General features: G+C 33.2%; 2 protein-coding genes across 2 annotated transcripts; one reads left to right on the top strand and one right to left on the bottom strand.

The window, feature by feature from the left end:
- Positions 1-3162: 3162 nt before the first annotated feature.
- LOC144572754 (Vacuolar protein sorting 55 (VPS55) family protein) lies at positions 3163-6331 on the top strand. The gene is made up of 5 exons (XM_078322428.1): positions 3163-3378; positions 4079-4228; positions 5217-5256; positions 5374-5458; positions 6000-6331. The coding sequence occupies exons 2-5, from the start codon at positions 4130-4132 to the stop codon at positions 6190-6192; spliced, it is 417 nt and encodes a 138-aa protein (XP_078178554.1). The 5' UTR covers positions 3163-3378; positions 4079-4129; the 3' UTR covers positions 6193-6331.
- Positions 6332-10029: 3698 nt separating this feature from the next.
- LOC144572593 (uncharacterized) lies at positions 10030-14848 on the bottom strand. The gene is made up of 9 exons (XM_078322227.1): positions 14565-14848; positions 14108-14354; positions 13558-13707; positions 12897-12954; positions 12707-12799; positions 11986-12084; positions 11623-11714; positions 10787-10846; positions 10030-10556 (listed from the first exon to the last, which is right to left on the bottom strand). The coding sequence occupies exons 1-9, from the start codon at positions 14693-14695 to the stop codon at positions 10305-10307; spliced, it is 1182 nt and encodes a 393-aa protein (XP_078178353.1). The 5' UTR covers positions 14696-14848; the 3' UTR covers positions 10030-10304.
- Between the last annotated feature and the right edge of the window lie 1683 nt (positions 14849-16531).

Genomic DNA, 16531 nt, shown 5'->3' with positions numbered 1-16531 from the left:
GTTGGAACAAAAAAGGGAAAAGAATCATAATTAATTAAGAGAATTAATGGCCATACAACTATTTGTCATTTGTTGGAACAAATCCTGAGATACAGAGAAGGAAGACAATATCGCTGAGATCAAGAAAGTTTATTGTGTAAATTTTCTTCCTGCCTTTGATACGTGTCTCCAAAACAAGTATCTCCCAGATGTATATTTTCAAAAGTGGGTAAGACTTGTACAACGTGTAGAGCATAAGCAAAACTAGAGAGGAGAAAGGAAGGTAAATGTTAAAAAATTGGGTGAAAAATAGTTCACGTCCTCAAAATAACTTACACAATTGATTATAAATGGCAAGTTGGATGTCCATGTCAGATCCGTTAATTTTTTGGATGGAAAAAGTGATGGAGTGACTTAATCGGAACAAATATAAAATTTAGTGGCTACCGAGAAACAAATCAAACTTGAGTGACTAATTCGTGACAAAGGATAAAGTTGAGTGATCTCGGACGAAATTTACCCATAAAAAAATATAATGAAACGAATAAAACAAGAAGCAGTGATCTCTACTTGGTTTATATTTTTGGACTAATTAGCCTGAAGGACCAACAATTAAAGACCAGAATATATTTGAAGAACCATTTTGGAAACGACCATATATACCATACCTTAAATTTTTATTTTTTCCGAAACACATGTGGTTATCTTGCAGTATCTAATCCTTTCATTTCGTAGATGAACATATTATATTTTAATCTATAAATCATGACCCATTTAAACACAAGAAAAATAATACGAGCATGTTATTTCAAAATTGAAAAGATGATCTATTTTTCATTTTTTTTACCACAGTAATTTTAGCGATTATACTTGAGTATTGGTAATTGTTTTATTATTTAATTTATTACAAATTAAGGGCGTGTTCGGATGTCACGGGATTACGGAATGGGAATGAGAATGGGAATAGAAATTCACTTTTGAAAAAGTGAAAACCCACGGGTACGGAATGCACGGGATTAATTATGGAAATATGAGAAAATGAGTGTTCGTTTGTATTATGAGATTAATCGTGGTAAATCTTTATTTATTTTAAAATATGTATATTTATTTAATTGTTTTTGTTTAGTTTAGTTATAAATGATTTTTTTTATTTAATTATTGTTTTTAAATAATATAGCATTCTGTCATGTATTAATAAAATCATATAGTACAATTAAATGAAATAGATTAATAATAACATTAAATAGATGAAACATTACCTCAAAATAATATTATTAAAATAGATACAATACAATAACAATTTTTTTTATGAATAAATATAAAACAATATGAAAACAACAATTAAAAATATTTACAAAAAAATGATCATATACCAAAAAAAAAATATATATATGAAATGCATGCATTCAACTTTTCTAATACAAAATATTTTTGTAATTTTTCAAGTCCGTGAATAATTGTACATATTTTTTCGTATGCATTCAATTATTTCTATATAGCCAAGGCCAAGGCCAACTAGTACACATTACCTATTTATAAAAAAAAAATAAAGGTCCAGATCTAAACTTTTGATTAGTCCCACATTAGAAATTATTCGTATTAATAAAATTATGATAATGTAATTAAATAAAATATATTAAATAATAACATTATATGTAGATGAAACATTTCTAAAAAGATATTACTGAAATGTTTATATTTTGTAGATGAAACATTTTTAAAATTTTTGAAATGTATGCATTTAAATTTTTTTATACAAATGTTTATATTTTGTAATTCTTAAATCCGATGGATGAATATATATATTTATTTAACATTTTGAAAGCGTGCATCTAAATTTTCAACATAATTTTATTATTGTTTGAATTCAATTGAGAAATTTCTTATAAAAATTAGAAGGTTTGATTTTCATTTTTATTTAGAAAAATTAAAAGTTAGCATGAAAAATAGTAGATGGGTATATCTACGGACATAACAAAAGAAAAATAAAATAATTGGATTATTTACATCTAGATGTCAAGGCCCACCAACAGCCACAAGTTATAATTATTAAAATAAGTGAAAAACGAAGTCCGGATATGAACAATTTCATTAGTCCCACGTTTGAAAAGAATAAGTATTTTGATTCTTTATATATAGGAGGAGGAATAAATGCTTGATTAGAAAAAAAAAAGTTAGAGATAGTGCACAGTTGGAGGCCACGTGTAAAAGAGATAGAAGTTGCACAGTTTTCGAAATGGACCAAAAGGAGGAGAGAGGTGATTGGGAACTGAAAAATTCAGTCTGAGCTTACTGTTGATTGGAAATAACTCATCCGGTTTTTGATCCCGCAAAATTACACTGAAATACTGTTGATTGGGAATAACTCATCCGGTTTTTGATCCCGCAAAATTACACTGAAATACTGTTAATTGGGAATAACTCATGAGATGTAGGAGGAGAAAATACTGGACTGCCGAACGGGTGCACGGGATTGTAAGTGGGTTTTGCCCAATCCCATCAAATTCCCACTGGAATTTTGCATGCCGAACAGGCCCTAAATGGCCATTATTAACCATCAGATCCTATGGACAGACTCATATTTCTTCTAATTAAGGGAAAATTCATATTTGGTCCTCAATTTTTTTCCAAAATAATCAAGTTGGTCCTTAAACTTTTAATGAAGAACTAAATTTGTCATGTTTAGTCACTCACTTGACTAAGTTAGTCCTTTCATCAATTATTTTGATGATTTTGATTAATTTATTTGGCGTGTGGATTTTAATTTGCCACTTGGATTTGAAACAAGTGCACATAACTATTAGATCAAATTACTTTTTTCAAGCAACCTAAATTATGTCATAAGTATTAATATGCTTATTTATTATTACATTTTTAGCTCTCTTCATTTTTTAAGTATAAAACATATTGCAATAACATTGAATAATTTCTTTTTGCAACTTTATAGAGGAATATGTTATATGTTGCTTACTATTTGTTCTCAAATATCAACCCATGTCAGCAAAACGAGACAGATAAAAGACTAGTTTAAATATTTTAAAATAAAAGGACTAATTTGAGCACAAAGTTAATGCAAATGAAAGTTCAAAACACAAACTTTAATTATTTTGTAAAAGATTGAGGACTAAAACTGAATTTTCCCTTAATTAATTATAAAGGAAACATTATTGGCAATCTCTCGTCTCTTCCGATCATTAATCAAATCCACCTTCTATTCTTCCACCTTACCTTTGAGAAACCAATCAATCAGTAAGGTTCAAAATCTGAATGAAGATTCAATCAACCAATTAGAAGGAAGAATCAGCGTAACTCGTCGGACGGCGAATCGGTGGGTGGTTCACCTCCGCACGAATTCAAGCGGTTTGGCCACTCCATCCTCAGTGATTTGGTACCAATTAGGTTAGTGTACAGATTTTTACATGTATTTGGAATTTGAAAGATTTCCCTTTGATTGGATTGTATCTTCGGTTGCCAATAGAATTTCCAAATTATGGTAGCAACAAAGACAATTGCTTGCTATGATAGCTGGTTCTAATTTTAAGTATTGTACTTAACAAATGAAAATATTAAGGGGCAATTTAAGAGCTACAAGTTAATAGTAATCAGAGCATTTTTCAGTAGGTTTTTAATGCTTATAAAAACTTCACTGATTGAAGAGCCACAGATAAAATTTTTTTAGAGTCAACAAATTGGGTTTTGAATTAAATTATGCTTTATAATAACCAGCTTGTTTTTTTCTTTAAATTTTGTTCCTCTAATTAATTTGGGAAATTTTATGAGATTTGGGGCTTGGGATAAAATGTAGTGTATGTTTGTTGTTCTTTTGGGCTTTGGCTATTTTGAAGGTTCATTATTTAATCTGTAATTGTGTTCCAGGGTCAATAAAGTACCAAATAAAACTAATCCATTGAGGTTGGTTTACAAACTTTGGTGCTTGGTTTGTGCCTAGAGAAAGGGCCTTGAACAAATCAGGGCATAAATGAGTATTTAAACAGCACAAAAAATAAAAATTTAGTTTTCTTCGAGGTTTAGTATGGTTTATCAGAAAGTTTTTTCGCTTGTAATATGTGTTTATAATAAGATCTTTTTTGCACTGCAGTTTGACTACATATCATTCATTGAATTAAGAGGGAAATTAAAAAAAAAAAAAATGGCACAGTTATCGAGGAGCATGGTAGCATGCATGCATAGTGCACAGCTCGCTCTTCTTGCAATTTTAGTATCAGGCGGGATTGTACTTCAAATCTTGGTTAGTGTATTTACCAAAATAAGTTGTTTATTATGTTAAAGCCCTCAGAAATTTTCGTATTAAAGTTTCATCCATCTGAAAGAACAGGGCAGATCACATTGTACCAGGGGGGCAGCTGCCCCCACCCCCCGCTCCCAACCAACTTTGCCCCCACCCCCCAAAAAAAAAAAATATATATATATATTTTGACAGAGGATGTTTGATTTGTAATTCGGGTTAAATTTTAAAATTAAAATATATTTCTTGAATTATGATTGGTAATTAGAATTATAAGCTAGAGCATTAGAAATTACAAGTCAGAGTATTGAAAAGTATAAGTTAAAGCATTGTTTTTTTATCGAGTACCCAATTAGATATTTAAACCAGATTCGATCGATATTTTTTCGATCCGCCCCCTGTGAAAGGACCATTGTTCTGTCTTTTGGTATAGTTGACCATTTTTTTTATGGTTTTCTTCGTTACTTATTTGAATACCTGAGGGGTCAATTGAGGTGGCCTTAGTGAAGCACAAGGTTTAAGGAGACATAATTGCTTTTATAGGTTGGTTACTTTAATGGTAATAGAGTGTACCAATGACAATCCTAATAAAGCAGTAAAATGTGAACTAATGCCCTACTATATGAGAGTAATTTATACTAATCTAACTATGTGAACTTCGCATTGACTAATATGAGTAATGCCATAGATATACTTACTACCTCCTTTAACCTTTAACCTCTTAAGTAACAAATGACTGATTTAACCCCTTTTTTTGTTTACTTCCTAATCATAAAGGTTTCCATTAGTTTTCCTACCTTTGTTTAATTTTATCCAAAGAAAAACCCCAAATGAGGAAGAAAAAATAACCATTTTCTTAATAAACTACAAAGAATTAAGGGGTTATTTTCAATAAGTTATTTTGTGAGGTGGTTCTGCTATTACTTCTTTTGTGAACCCTCGCATGTAAACTAGTGCTCTTTTTTATTGATTAATATTGTCTATTTTCCAGGCTTGTGCACTTTATGGTAATTGGTGGCCTATGCTAACAGGTGAGAGAGAAATGTTATTATTGTCATTTAGGTAAAAATATTTTGTCACCTGTGGTCACGGGTGGTGTTAAACTAGATGTAAATTTGAATTGTTTACTGTTTTTTTTTTTTTTGCAGTTGTGATGTATGTGCTTCTTCCCATGCCTTTATTGTTCTTTGCTGGTAATGATAGCTCCTCTGTCATGTCTGACGGCACCAATGCGTGAGCATTTATTCTTATTTCTTTTCTTTTTGGAACTTTTACTTCAATTATTCACTATAAAAATGAGTAACAAAACAAGAATTTACATATCCCAATAACAATTCTAATAAAGCAGGAAAATGGAAACATAATGCCCTACTATAAGAGAGGAGTGAGGCTATGGTACTATGCATAGTGCACATTGGTCCGTGTACTATGGATCAATATCCATATGAAAATGTACTTGTAGATCAAATTTTACATTTTCTATAATTTTTTACTATTTTGTTAGATTGGTAGAAAATCACTTGATCTCTAGACCTTTCAAAAGTAGTGATTTTCTACCTATCTAAAAAATAGTAAAAAAATTCAAAAATGTAAAATACACTCTGCATGTACATTTTCATACGGAGATTATGTTGAATGTTGAATGGTTCAGATCGATTGTTTGAACTTTATAAACCATAGTATGGACCAATATGTGCTATGCATAGTAATTTATACTCAACTACCTAAACTCAATTTTTTTATCTGGGTTAACTAATAATTACAACTGCCACAGATGGGCGAATTTTACAAAGTTTCTTACGGGTGCGTCAATCGTGGGGAGCATAGCAATTCCATCAATTTTGAAGCATGCGGGAATAATTGGATGGGGTGCCCTTGCCATGGAGTTATCTTCCTTTGCCATCTTTGCTGTGGCTATTTTGTGGTGTCTCCAAATGAGCAATGAACATGAATACTCTGCATTCTAATTTTGTTGCTAAATTCCTTTTGCAAGGTTTGAAATTATTTGGTTGTATCAGTGGCTGGCGTTTTATATGTGCTCTTGTATATATACAATTTTATTCTGATTGTGCAACGTTGATATAAAAATTTAATGTGTTTTTTGTATATCATGGGTAACTAGGATTGTACCTAACGTTTAGTTGCAGGGATAAGGTTAGTGCAGTAATTGGTTTTGTGGCTTTGTTTGTGTGATGGTCGTTAGACCAAATTCAGCCTATGTCCGGTTGAAGTCGTTCTATTCACATCAAGATTTGTGTGGATAGCATCAAGATTTGTGCGGATCAAGTGTGTATGAATCTTGACGTGGATCGAACGGCTTCAATCGGACATCAGACCACCCCTCACTCCCTAAATAAGTTACTGGGTAACAAATTGTGATTAATACCTCGAATCAACAATACACCAGTTATTTGTTTACAATATTTATATTAATATTTTGATTTCATGCAATTTGATGAGCGAAATGAATAAGAACCTATCATGTATTCAATTTGCATTATATTTATCATTCTGTAAGATAATTACATTATGTATTAAGAATTGAAGAGTTCTAACAGTACTTCTGATTTAAATTTTACTGTATATTATTATCAAAATTTCATATTTCAATATAAATCGTTATATGGGATGGCTTTCGCTGTAACCGCTGCATCTGTTATAGGCTTCTTCTTTTTTTATGATCTCACCTTGACAAATCATAAATCGCTATTTAAAATCTTAATTGGTTTCCGACATGCTCTTTTTGTATAAAATTTCTAGGATGATAAACTTTTTTACACCTTGTCTTGAATGGATTATTTCCTATTTTATCATGGTTTTATAGAATAACAACAATATCTTTCTTTTGGAATAGTAAAGTGGAGTTTGTTTGAAATTCGAACGCAAAATTTTGAATGTCTATCCAATGCTCTGAATGCATGAATTCAGATCAAAAGCATACCCATGTATGAACACAGTAAGAACACCTTCATCCTTGAACTAAAATCTATTCTCTTTAAACTTCTCAAGTAACCATTACCTTAATTCTTTAACCTCCAAACAGAAAGAAAAATAAAACTTGCGCATGGAAATTGATATGAGCTGGCAATGCTATATTTAGTCTCAACAAAAGCTATAAAACTATTTATAATACGCAAAAAATCAAAACCAAAACCTGATCGTTCATTATATATCATATCAAAAAAGAAAAAGAAAAATAAAAAACCAAGAAGGGAAAATGGCTAACACCAATGTAATAACCATTGCTGTCTTTCTCATTGCCATTCTTGCTGTGTCAAAAGATATTGTGACCGTTAGTGGCTACGGTTGCTACGACGACTGCTTCAACACCTGCACAAATGGCAACAGCAATTCCCAAATTGCTCCTACTTGTAAGCTCATGTGCGCTGAGACTTGTACCAGGAAGGGTGCCGATGATTGATCAGTTGCTTCGGCAGATCATATCGCCTCGTAATTTGGGTCAGAGTCAGAAAATAGTATAGGGTGAGGTAAAATTTCCAGAGTATGACATAATTGTATAATTATTTTAAACATTAATATATTCTTGTTTATTTTTCTTAAAAAAATGACAATATTTTGGAAAAATAAATTGGACCTGAGATGGCAAGTGCCTCTCTCGGACCCTACTGGCTCCGCCTCTGCTTGTAAGCTATGCACAGGCTGTTGTTGTGAAACGATTCCAGATTTACGACATGCGGAAGGAAGGTTAAATTGATGTATCAATGTAAATTTAATTAGCTGAAAGATAATTCTCATGCAATGATTCTGCTATTTGCTGCTACTGCTGCTCTGTATGCTATGAAAATTCCTCAAGGTTTCAAATATTTTTATAAAAGAAAACAAAGGAACAATCAAGTGAAACACATATGTTGCCAGCTTGGAAAGTTAAGACAACATTAGTGTTTAAAAATCAAATTAAAAGACTATCTTTCTGAAATATCTTCTGACTGAAAACAATACTGTCTACATAATACATAAATAAATTTATATTACAGCATTCGCTTACATCCAATCAGAAGAAAGATATCACATTGCTAAACTAAGTGAAATTAAGAGGGAACGAAACCTAACGAGTTAGAAACTACAAATCCCCCCCCCCCCTCTTCCATCTCAGCATATGAGCTAGAAATTTGTTTGAACAAAGCGAAGCTTGCGCACCGTACAATGTGTTCCGTCAATTATTACTTGCACAACAACTTGTTAATTCAATATTTTTAGAATTTACTGCAGCTAAATCCAGCTTCACTTTAAAATTTAATAATGTCCTAAAAACAAAACTCAGTTATTCCCAAATGCTTATCAAAATTACAAGAGATCAAAAGGACCAGCCATGTCTATATATTGCAGTGTTGCAAACTTGCAATCTCCTTGCAAGTGGCCAGTTTTCTTGCTATTTAAATAAAATAATAATAATAAAGATACAGCATGACAAATAAAAATCACAGTTGGTGCTCTCATTATTGCGGCCATGCTCACTCTAGCTGTTCTTCCTGCTGTCATGGCAGATGGCTGCTATGGACCTATGGTGACTGTTACAATACCAGCAACAATGGAAAACATGATGAATTTACCGTATATCAAGCATTATGTTCACAGGCCTGTGCAATTGAGATCCCTCTCCTTCATAATGGGAACAAGGATTCTAATTCCTTCTCGCGTGACAAACCTGGCACAGATAAAGACTCTTTCTCCTTCTCTAGTAACAAACCTGCTAATGGCAAGAATTGAATATCATTCATCTCTGCTCCTGTTCCAGCATAACTATATATATAGAGAGAGAGATAAGATATTAATCCATATCCCCTCAGGTAACGGACTATATTACTCCTAGCCGGCCAAATGTAATACGATGTCTATTTAGATATAGGAAATCTGTTTTGAGATTCGTGTCAGATTAAAACTGACGACTCATATTTATTGTACTCGGTCAGGTATTGCGCTGGATCTAAATTCACATAATGATGGATGTTGCTGTTCATTTGCATTTCAAGGAATGGATTTTGAACTAACGAAATATCGTCATATATTACTGCTTGATTTGTTATAATTGATGCAGTTGTGTGTTACTTAATATACTGGAATTTTGAATATGGTTTGTGTCCCAATGGATTTTCCTTGTCAGCCCATGAAGTTGATTTTCTCTACTAAAAATTGTTTACTTTTCTATTAGGACTTTCAAGGTATGGAAATCAATTATATAAATTTTTCATACTGTGTATGAGATTGAACTTTACATTATACATAGTATTTACTCTAAATTATATATAAAAAAGAAAAAAATTATCTACAATTTATTTAAAAATGAATGGGGTCAAATTGACCGCAGAGATTTAATGTGCATCCTCCTCAGCTTGCCTAATGTTATAGGGGAATATATTACTATAAAACCAGTTTGCTATTTGCCTAAATTTTAACATTCTTTTTCTATAATTTTCCTTCTCACCTTTCTTTCTTTCTGGGATATTCTGTTGTGATATAAGAAATTGTACATTACCTAGTTAACGCAGGAAATGCATTTGGAAAAAAAATATATCCAGAAATACACTCACGAAGAGCATTTACCAAATACAACTGATAATATTTTTTTTATATTAATTACTTTGTCCTCTCTTCCAGCAGTAAAGTTCACTTCTCGCTTAATTCATGGGTAATTCCAACCTAGAGAAATCAATCTTCGAATCCAATTTTGAGAATGAAAACATCATGGCGAAGTAAAAGCACTTCGATAGAAAAAAAAAAAAAAAAAAAATTCAAAACTTTGCACATCAACCATGTTCAAAGAGTTCAGCATTTGGAACTACAACTTACAATGTACAAAATTTGCATCTTTTTATCCAACAGAGTTCTCTCGAGTCTTGAATTACACAAAAAGGTTAAGGCTTACCCTGTAATTGACCTAATTTTCTTAAAACATGAGATAACAAAAAACAAAATATATAATTCATTTATTCAGGATGAAGAATGGTAAAAGGGTAAAATCCTTGATAAAAAGTAGTGCCTCTTCAGTTGTCTAATCTTCTCAAAAACCAAAAGACAAATGAAAAAAAAAAAAAAAAAAAGAATGGCCAAATTTCTAAAACTAATTAGTGGGCCCCTTGGTGGGGCTCTGCAGAGAGAAACCACTTCCATGTGATACATCGGTTCCCTCAGATATATATGATTCTGGAATAGCATCTAAAGGTGTCTCCTCTGTAATTTCTTTTTGGTGGGTTTTGCGGTTGTGGCGGGGCCCGCCCTGGTTGGAAACACTTAGTTGCTTGTATATTGCTAAGGCCTGAGCAATCATGGCTGATGGGTTTCCAGCAGCACTAGGGAGTAACATTGTAGTTCCCTGAAATTAGGAAGAAAAAAAAAAAAAATTTCGTTATTAGAAAACTAAGAAAAGCCCAAAATGAGAAACAACATGTACAATTTGGGAAGATAATTTTTAGCCAATAAGTTGATCTTTATGTTTCTTTTTAAAAGCTGAAACAGAGATAAATTGAGGTTGTAGCAGTACTTTCAGGGAAAACCAAGTAGAATTTATGTTTCTTTTATGAGGTTTATAACAAAGTTCATTACCTCCTTGGCTATTGAACCGAATGCATGGATGTATTGCTCTGCAATTCTCAGGCTTGCAGCCTGAAAAATATGAATCAAGTTAATTACTCCACATTAAAGAGAGACTAAATTAAGAAACAAAAAAAGAAAGTTTCATTTGGACCTGTGTAGCCCAAAAAAAAAAAGTAAAAGGAAATTCAAAAGATAGCTCTCAAACATTCATGGAAAAGAGTTTGGATAACTTCTACTTCTAGTTTTTTAAAATGAAGAAGAGGATCTATGGGGCTCATTTTTTCTGGGGTATGAATGATGAGGGTTCAAATGCCCTCCATTAGCCTTCATTTTTAGAACTAAAAAAATTTAAAACTTAAATGTCAAAATAAAACCGTTAGATATGATCTATATCATTTCTCTATGCACACGTAAAAGATCATGACATTTCGATTTTATTTTGATTAGTATCAAGAGCTTGCAAAAATACACCGATTTGGATCAATTATGAATGTTAATTTTTCAACTTATTGATTCATATAAAATCAAAATAAAAAAGCAATAATTTTTAATGTGCATGTAGAGAAAATAATATAAATCACATCTAACTGTTTTGTTTTGACATATAAATTTTAGAATTTTTGATAGTGGAAAACTAAAAAGTGGAGGCATGATGGAGGCACAACAAATGGAGGCATTTGAACCCTCCTCATTTAAGATATTTCCCTGAATCTGACATGCAAATATTAAAAAAAAAAAAAAAAAATTGACCAGCATGCTTTCCCCTTCATATGAACTTTTTATAACCAGGTGAAAGGAAAAGTAATGAACTAAAAATGCTATGTCCTCCGATGAAAGCAATATACCTCACTGCCACCCTCTGCTTTCATGGACTCTGATAGAAGCCTAAGACCATCTGCTGTGGCCCTTGATCTTGCAAGTATTGCTTCAGCTTCTCCTGTTAGAGTTTTTTTTTTTTTTACCACACAAAAAATGCTGAGTGTATTTGTCTTGCAAAATATGGCATGGCCATTGAATTTTACCACACATTCATATTCAGATTGAATAAACTAAAGGTTGAGCATCTCATAATGTCATTCATAGCAATAAAAAGGGGAATCTTTCTGGATTTATCTTATGTTGCAAATGAGCATTTAGAGTCTTAGACATTGAATTTTATAACGATAGCTCCAGTGTATACAGTACATATAGGCAAAAGTAGCGTGTACCTTTCGCTCTATTGACCTGGTCCATCATAGCAGCCTCAGATGCTAATATTACGGAACTCTTTTTACCATCGGCAATGTTGATGTGTGCTTGCCTCTCTCCTGCTCACACCAAAATAATCAAGCACTCATCCATGACAGAACTAACACAACATGAACGCAGATCATTCTATTCTAAAATGTTAAAGGAGGCCTAAGTTGGTTATTCCCATTTAGGCTGGCCTAAATTATTCATGCTCGGTTGAGATCTAAATTTATGTCACAGTTTAAGCTATTTCTTGTTTGGTTAAATTTGTGTGGCTTAATACATATATGCATTTGTATTTATCTTCAAAATTAATTGTTTAATATACCAAATGTATCAAATACCTTCAAATTAAAATTATGTGTAATACAATATCAGACCAGCAAACACCCACACTAACAATTGATTTCTAACCAAGACAAGAATTGGTATTTGTACGGTTGTACCAATTAAGTACACTAAGAAAAAAAACCTAAAGCCCCTTTGACAAGAGATAATATGATAATTACATAATAGACCCTCTAATGTGAAAAGTCTTGCAATGAAATCCATAGTTTAGGCCCAACAAAACTAGACACCTTGGGAGGTGGTTTAGTTTAGGCCAGCCTATTAAACGCTCATTTGGTGGAATAACTGAGGCTTAAAACCCTCATTTTAGGCCTCAACCAAACACGATGTTAACAAAAAGATAGATAATACCTTCGGATTCAAGAATTTGGGCACGTTTTCTTCTCTCAGCTTCAGCTTGCATCTCCATAGCCGCCTTCACCCCAGGTGGGGGCGATATATCCCCTTCAGAGCAGTAAAAAAGAATAGTCAGGTATAAGTTTACAGAAAATAAAACTATAAAAGACTAAAGAAACAAATAAAAGATAACTTTTAAGCTTACTTATTTCATAACGCAAGCACTTGAGGCCCCAGTCTGTGGCTGCCTCATTTATTGACCTCTGTTCAACAATCAATCAAAGTTTTATCAACCTTCACATAGAAAAAGCAAGTATCGCAAAGTGCTGGTGTCAGTATGATATCACTAATGACTGACAGGTACAAACAAACAACTGTAGTTCCAGGGTAATCTGAAACATCATCAATTTGGTACTTCATATCATTTTCCAATGAAAAACCAAAATTCAAGTCAGCCTGATATACGATCAAGTTATTTCAATAAATTAAGATAAAAAATGCACTGTACCATTGAATGACTAGAATTTCCCACCTTTGATAAAAGGTATGAGCGAAACTAGTAAAGTTGGAACATCTAGAAATGAGTAGTACTCATCTGTTGAGTACTCTTTTGAACTAGTGAGCTTTTAAAATATTTTTATATGACAAACAGGAAATGAGTAGTACTCATCAGAACCATTTGTATAATTGGATACTGCATTGCTCCTGACCAGTTAAAAATAAAAATGGGTATCTCATATCTGCAAGCAAGTAAAACCTCAACAGAACCTGTAACTGTTGGGTACAGTATTATTTTTCGTATGGATCCAGCAGGCATGTAAATCATATAATAAAGTACAAGTGTTGATGCAGAGATGGATACAAACCACAATTTTTTCATTGAGCATGTCTCTCTCCTCAAAGGTTTTATCAAGCGTGATTTTACCAAGTTCACTTCTCATCGTTGTTTGCGCAAGCTGTATTACTGCAAATATCGGATTCTCTACTCCATATGATGCAAGGATTGGATCAACTATCTGAAATTATGAATTCTTGTCAGAGGGAATTTGATTTTGGGGTAGGGACCATAGAGGAAATGTTCAGGGCAGATTTCAAAATAGCACTCGGTATGAAATTAGAGCCAAAATATAAATGATACCTTCTCCTTCACTAAATGGTCTACATAACCAACATTTCAAATTTCATGGTAGGCCTAACTAAATGTCCTAACCAAATATCAAAAGACTCCAGGTACACAATTTAAGTAATAAAGAAATTCATTTGCAACTTAACCTAATTCAGGGAACCAATTCTGTCGTCGTCAAAATTCTATACACCAGCAGTAAGTCTTTCAAACTTATTTTAGGACAGACATTGTGTGTGTGTGTGTGTGTGTGTGTGTGTGTGTGTGTGAGAGAGAGAGAGAGAGAGAGAGACCTTGACATAGAGCACGCCATCTATCAAAATGCTGACATTATCTTTTGTAATAGCGGATTGATCAGGTATAGGTATTGCCTCCTCTTTCAGGGAGTGTACATATGCAATCCGGTCAACAAGCGGTACCAGAAGGTGTATACCGGAGTCCAGGGTTTTTAGGTACTTGCCAAACCGCTCTATCACAAATGCCTTCTTTTCTGGTACAATTCTAACTCCCCAGTTTGTGGGATTTGATGTCTGCTCAAACCTGTTACAGAGAGAAATCATACCAGTCGTGATTGGTACCACACAATTCAGTCTACTAGTGATAGAAAAACTAATACATTGCTGGTATTGGTACAATTAACTTCATTACACACTGGTACTGTCAGGTGACCTTGAATGTCTAAGCTTGAAAAAGAACAAACTAATATAACAAAAGAATATAGAAGTTAGAATTAGAAGGCAAGGAGCAAACCGAGGTGAGGGGAAATCGTCACGGGAGCGGGGGACGCGGTAATGGCGGAGGGGAAGGAGAGAGGAGGAGAGAACAGCGGCGCGGAGAGTGTCCGAAGATTTGAGAAAGAGTCTGGATCGAGACAGCGCCATTAGTTGCAAATCTCAATCCTTTTTGCCAAGGAGGAGTCTAAAAAGGAGAGAAGGATTCAAGGAACAAACTTGAGACCGTAAACCCTTGCCTTGGTGAAGGGGACGAAGCCAGAGTCCGGATCCTCTGCATTACCTCACCGTTTGAGTTTAAATCTGGGCCGTCTGATTATAATTCGGACCAATTGGGTATGGGTGTTCATTGGATCAAGTTTATCCTTTTAAATTTTAAACTTTTAGAAAAAGTAAACAAAAATTACAAGACGTGTTTTACTGTTGTATATCAGTTTATTCATCAAACAGTAGCGCTGATCGAGCAGTATAAACACTGGATCTTTCATATCTCGCTTGAATAAAAGGCACAAACATTTATTGATCATTTAAGTTCGTATACTCACTAGTCACGAATCAATAGGTTACAATAGATTCCGGATCAGCTCCAAAGAAACGATTTGATCCGCTGACTGATCCGGTATGGGGAATTCACATCCTCTCCATTACCTGATAAGAGAATCTTTTACAATTACTAGATTTGGACCGTTCTTTTTAACTTGGCACGAATCTCAAAGCCCAATTACTAGTAGGGGAAGCATAGTTGATTCAGCAAATTTTTCATGTGTTGTTATGCTAAGTGTCACCATTGATGCATCTCCCACTGTGCTTTATGTATCTTCAAGAGATGCAATCATACATTTGTTTTGTCCAATTAAACAAATCCATTGACTCATTATTATGCTTTGTTGGAAGAAGATTTCTTCTTTGTATATATATTTTTTTCCCTTGAACAGACTTAATTTGAATAAGAAGAATAGTCAAACAGAGAAAAGGAAGAAAAGAGTTATAAAACAAAATGTCTCTCAACATTATTTAACAAATTATGATGAAATCGAATCGTATGGTACATAAATGCTTTGAAGAGAAATTCAATCCAAAGTCATTCAGACGTGTTCCCATTCCCCAGTTTAATTTGAGCGGGCTGGGCTTGTCCATAGACTATTGGGCCCAAATACATTCAAGGGAATTGTAGGATTGATGACTCTGCCTAAATTCACACAAATCTTGATGTGAATATTGAATTGAATTCAATCTGATACTAATTTGACAACAACTGAATTCTAACGTCTGCTTTGAAAGAAACATGAACCTAAACTAAAATCTTCTCAAAAAGAAAAAGAAAAAAGGAAAGCAAAATCCAGACACGCACGCACTCAGGTTGTCATAAAAAGAGCAATATGTTAAGCCTCTCGTAAGATTTTCGGCATCAGAACCACCGAAAATACATTTGCATTTTTCGATCATTTGTCTGCAATTATGCTTGAGGAATTCCAAAATGTAATTGTGAAGTTGAATTCTCTGTAAATATTGTTATTAAATCTTAAAAACTAAATAATTACATCTTATTTAAAGATCAAATAATTACATCTCATTTTAGGAATCAAACACTTGCATTCTGAAAAAAGAGAAACAGTTACTCATCTTAACCTATGAACCGTTATATGTCAAAGTCTAACACATAAAACATAATTTTAAGTGTGGAATACAATACCTAATTCCACAATGTTGGCCATGGAATCCTCAATTACGAAGAGCAGTTACCGTGTATACGAGACAAGTCTTTAATGACAAGAAGTCTCTTTTCGCCAGTACGTCGTGTAGTCACGGATTAGGCCTACCAAGACATCAAGATATGGCTTTCAAGAAATTCTTTCCAATTTTCTTATGGATCTCTCATTTCTTTTCTTTGATGGTGGAACTTAGATTCTGACAAAATAACTGTTGTTCATAAAAATGAGTTGTGTGTTGTATCTTGTGCCTTGGGGACTCATCCTTATATAAGGT

Source organism: Carex rostrata, chromosome 20 (assembly GCF_964058835.1).
Source record: "Carex rostrata chromosome 20, lpCarRost1.2, whole genome shotgun sequence".
In the NCBI taxonomy this organism is placed as follows: Eukaryota; Viridiplantae; Streptophyta; class Magnoliopsida; order Poales; family Cyperaceae; genus Carex; species Carex rostrata.
This window is presented reverse-complemented; position numbering and strand designations above follow the sequence as displayed.

Excerpts from the sequence above, each read along its gene's own strand:
- LOC144572754 (XM_078322428.1), top strand. The coding sequence starts at position 4,130 with ATGGCACAGTTATCGAGGAGCATGGTAGCATGCATGCATAGTGCACAG. Across the intron at positions 4,229-5,216 it reads GGATTGTACTTCAAATCTTG|GCTTGTGCACTTTATGGTAA; the intron begins GTTAGTGTATTT and ends TCTATTTTCCAG. Across the intron at positions 5,459-5,999 it reads ATGTCTGACGGCACCAATGC|ATGGGCGAATTTTACAAAGT; the intron begins GTGAGCATTTAT and ends CAACTGCCACAG.
- LOC144572593 (XM_078322227.1), bottom strand. The coding sequence starts at position 14,695 with ATGGCGCTGTCTCGATCCAGACTCTTTCTCAAATCTTCGGACACTCTC. Across the intron at positions 12,955-13,557 it reads TGCTCAATGAAAAAATTGTG|AGGTCAATAAATGAGGCAGC; the intron begins GTTTGTATCCAT and ends ATTGTTGAACAG. Across the intron at positions 11,715-11,985 it reads CCAGGTCAATAGAGCGAAAG|GAGAAGCTGAAGCAATACTT; the intron begins GTACACGCTACT and ends AAACTCTAACAG.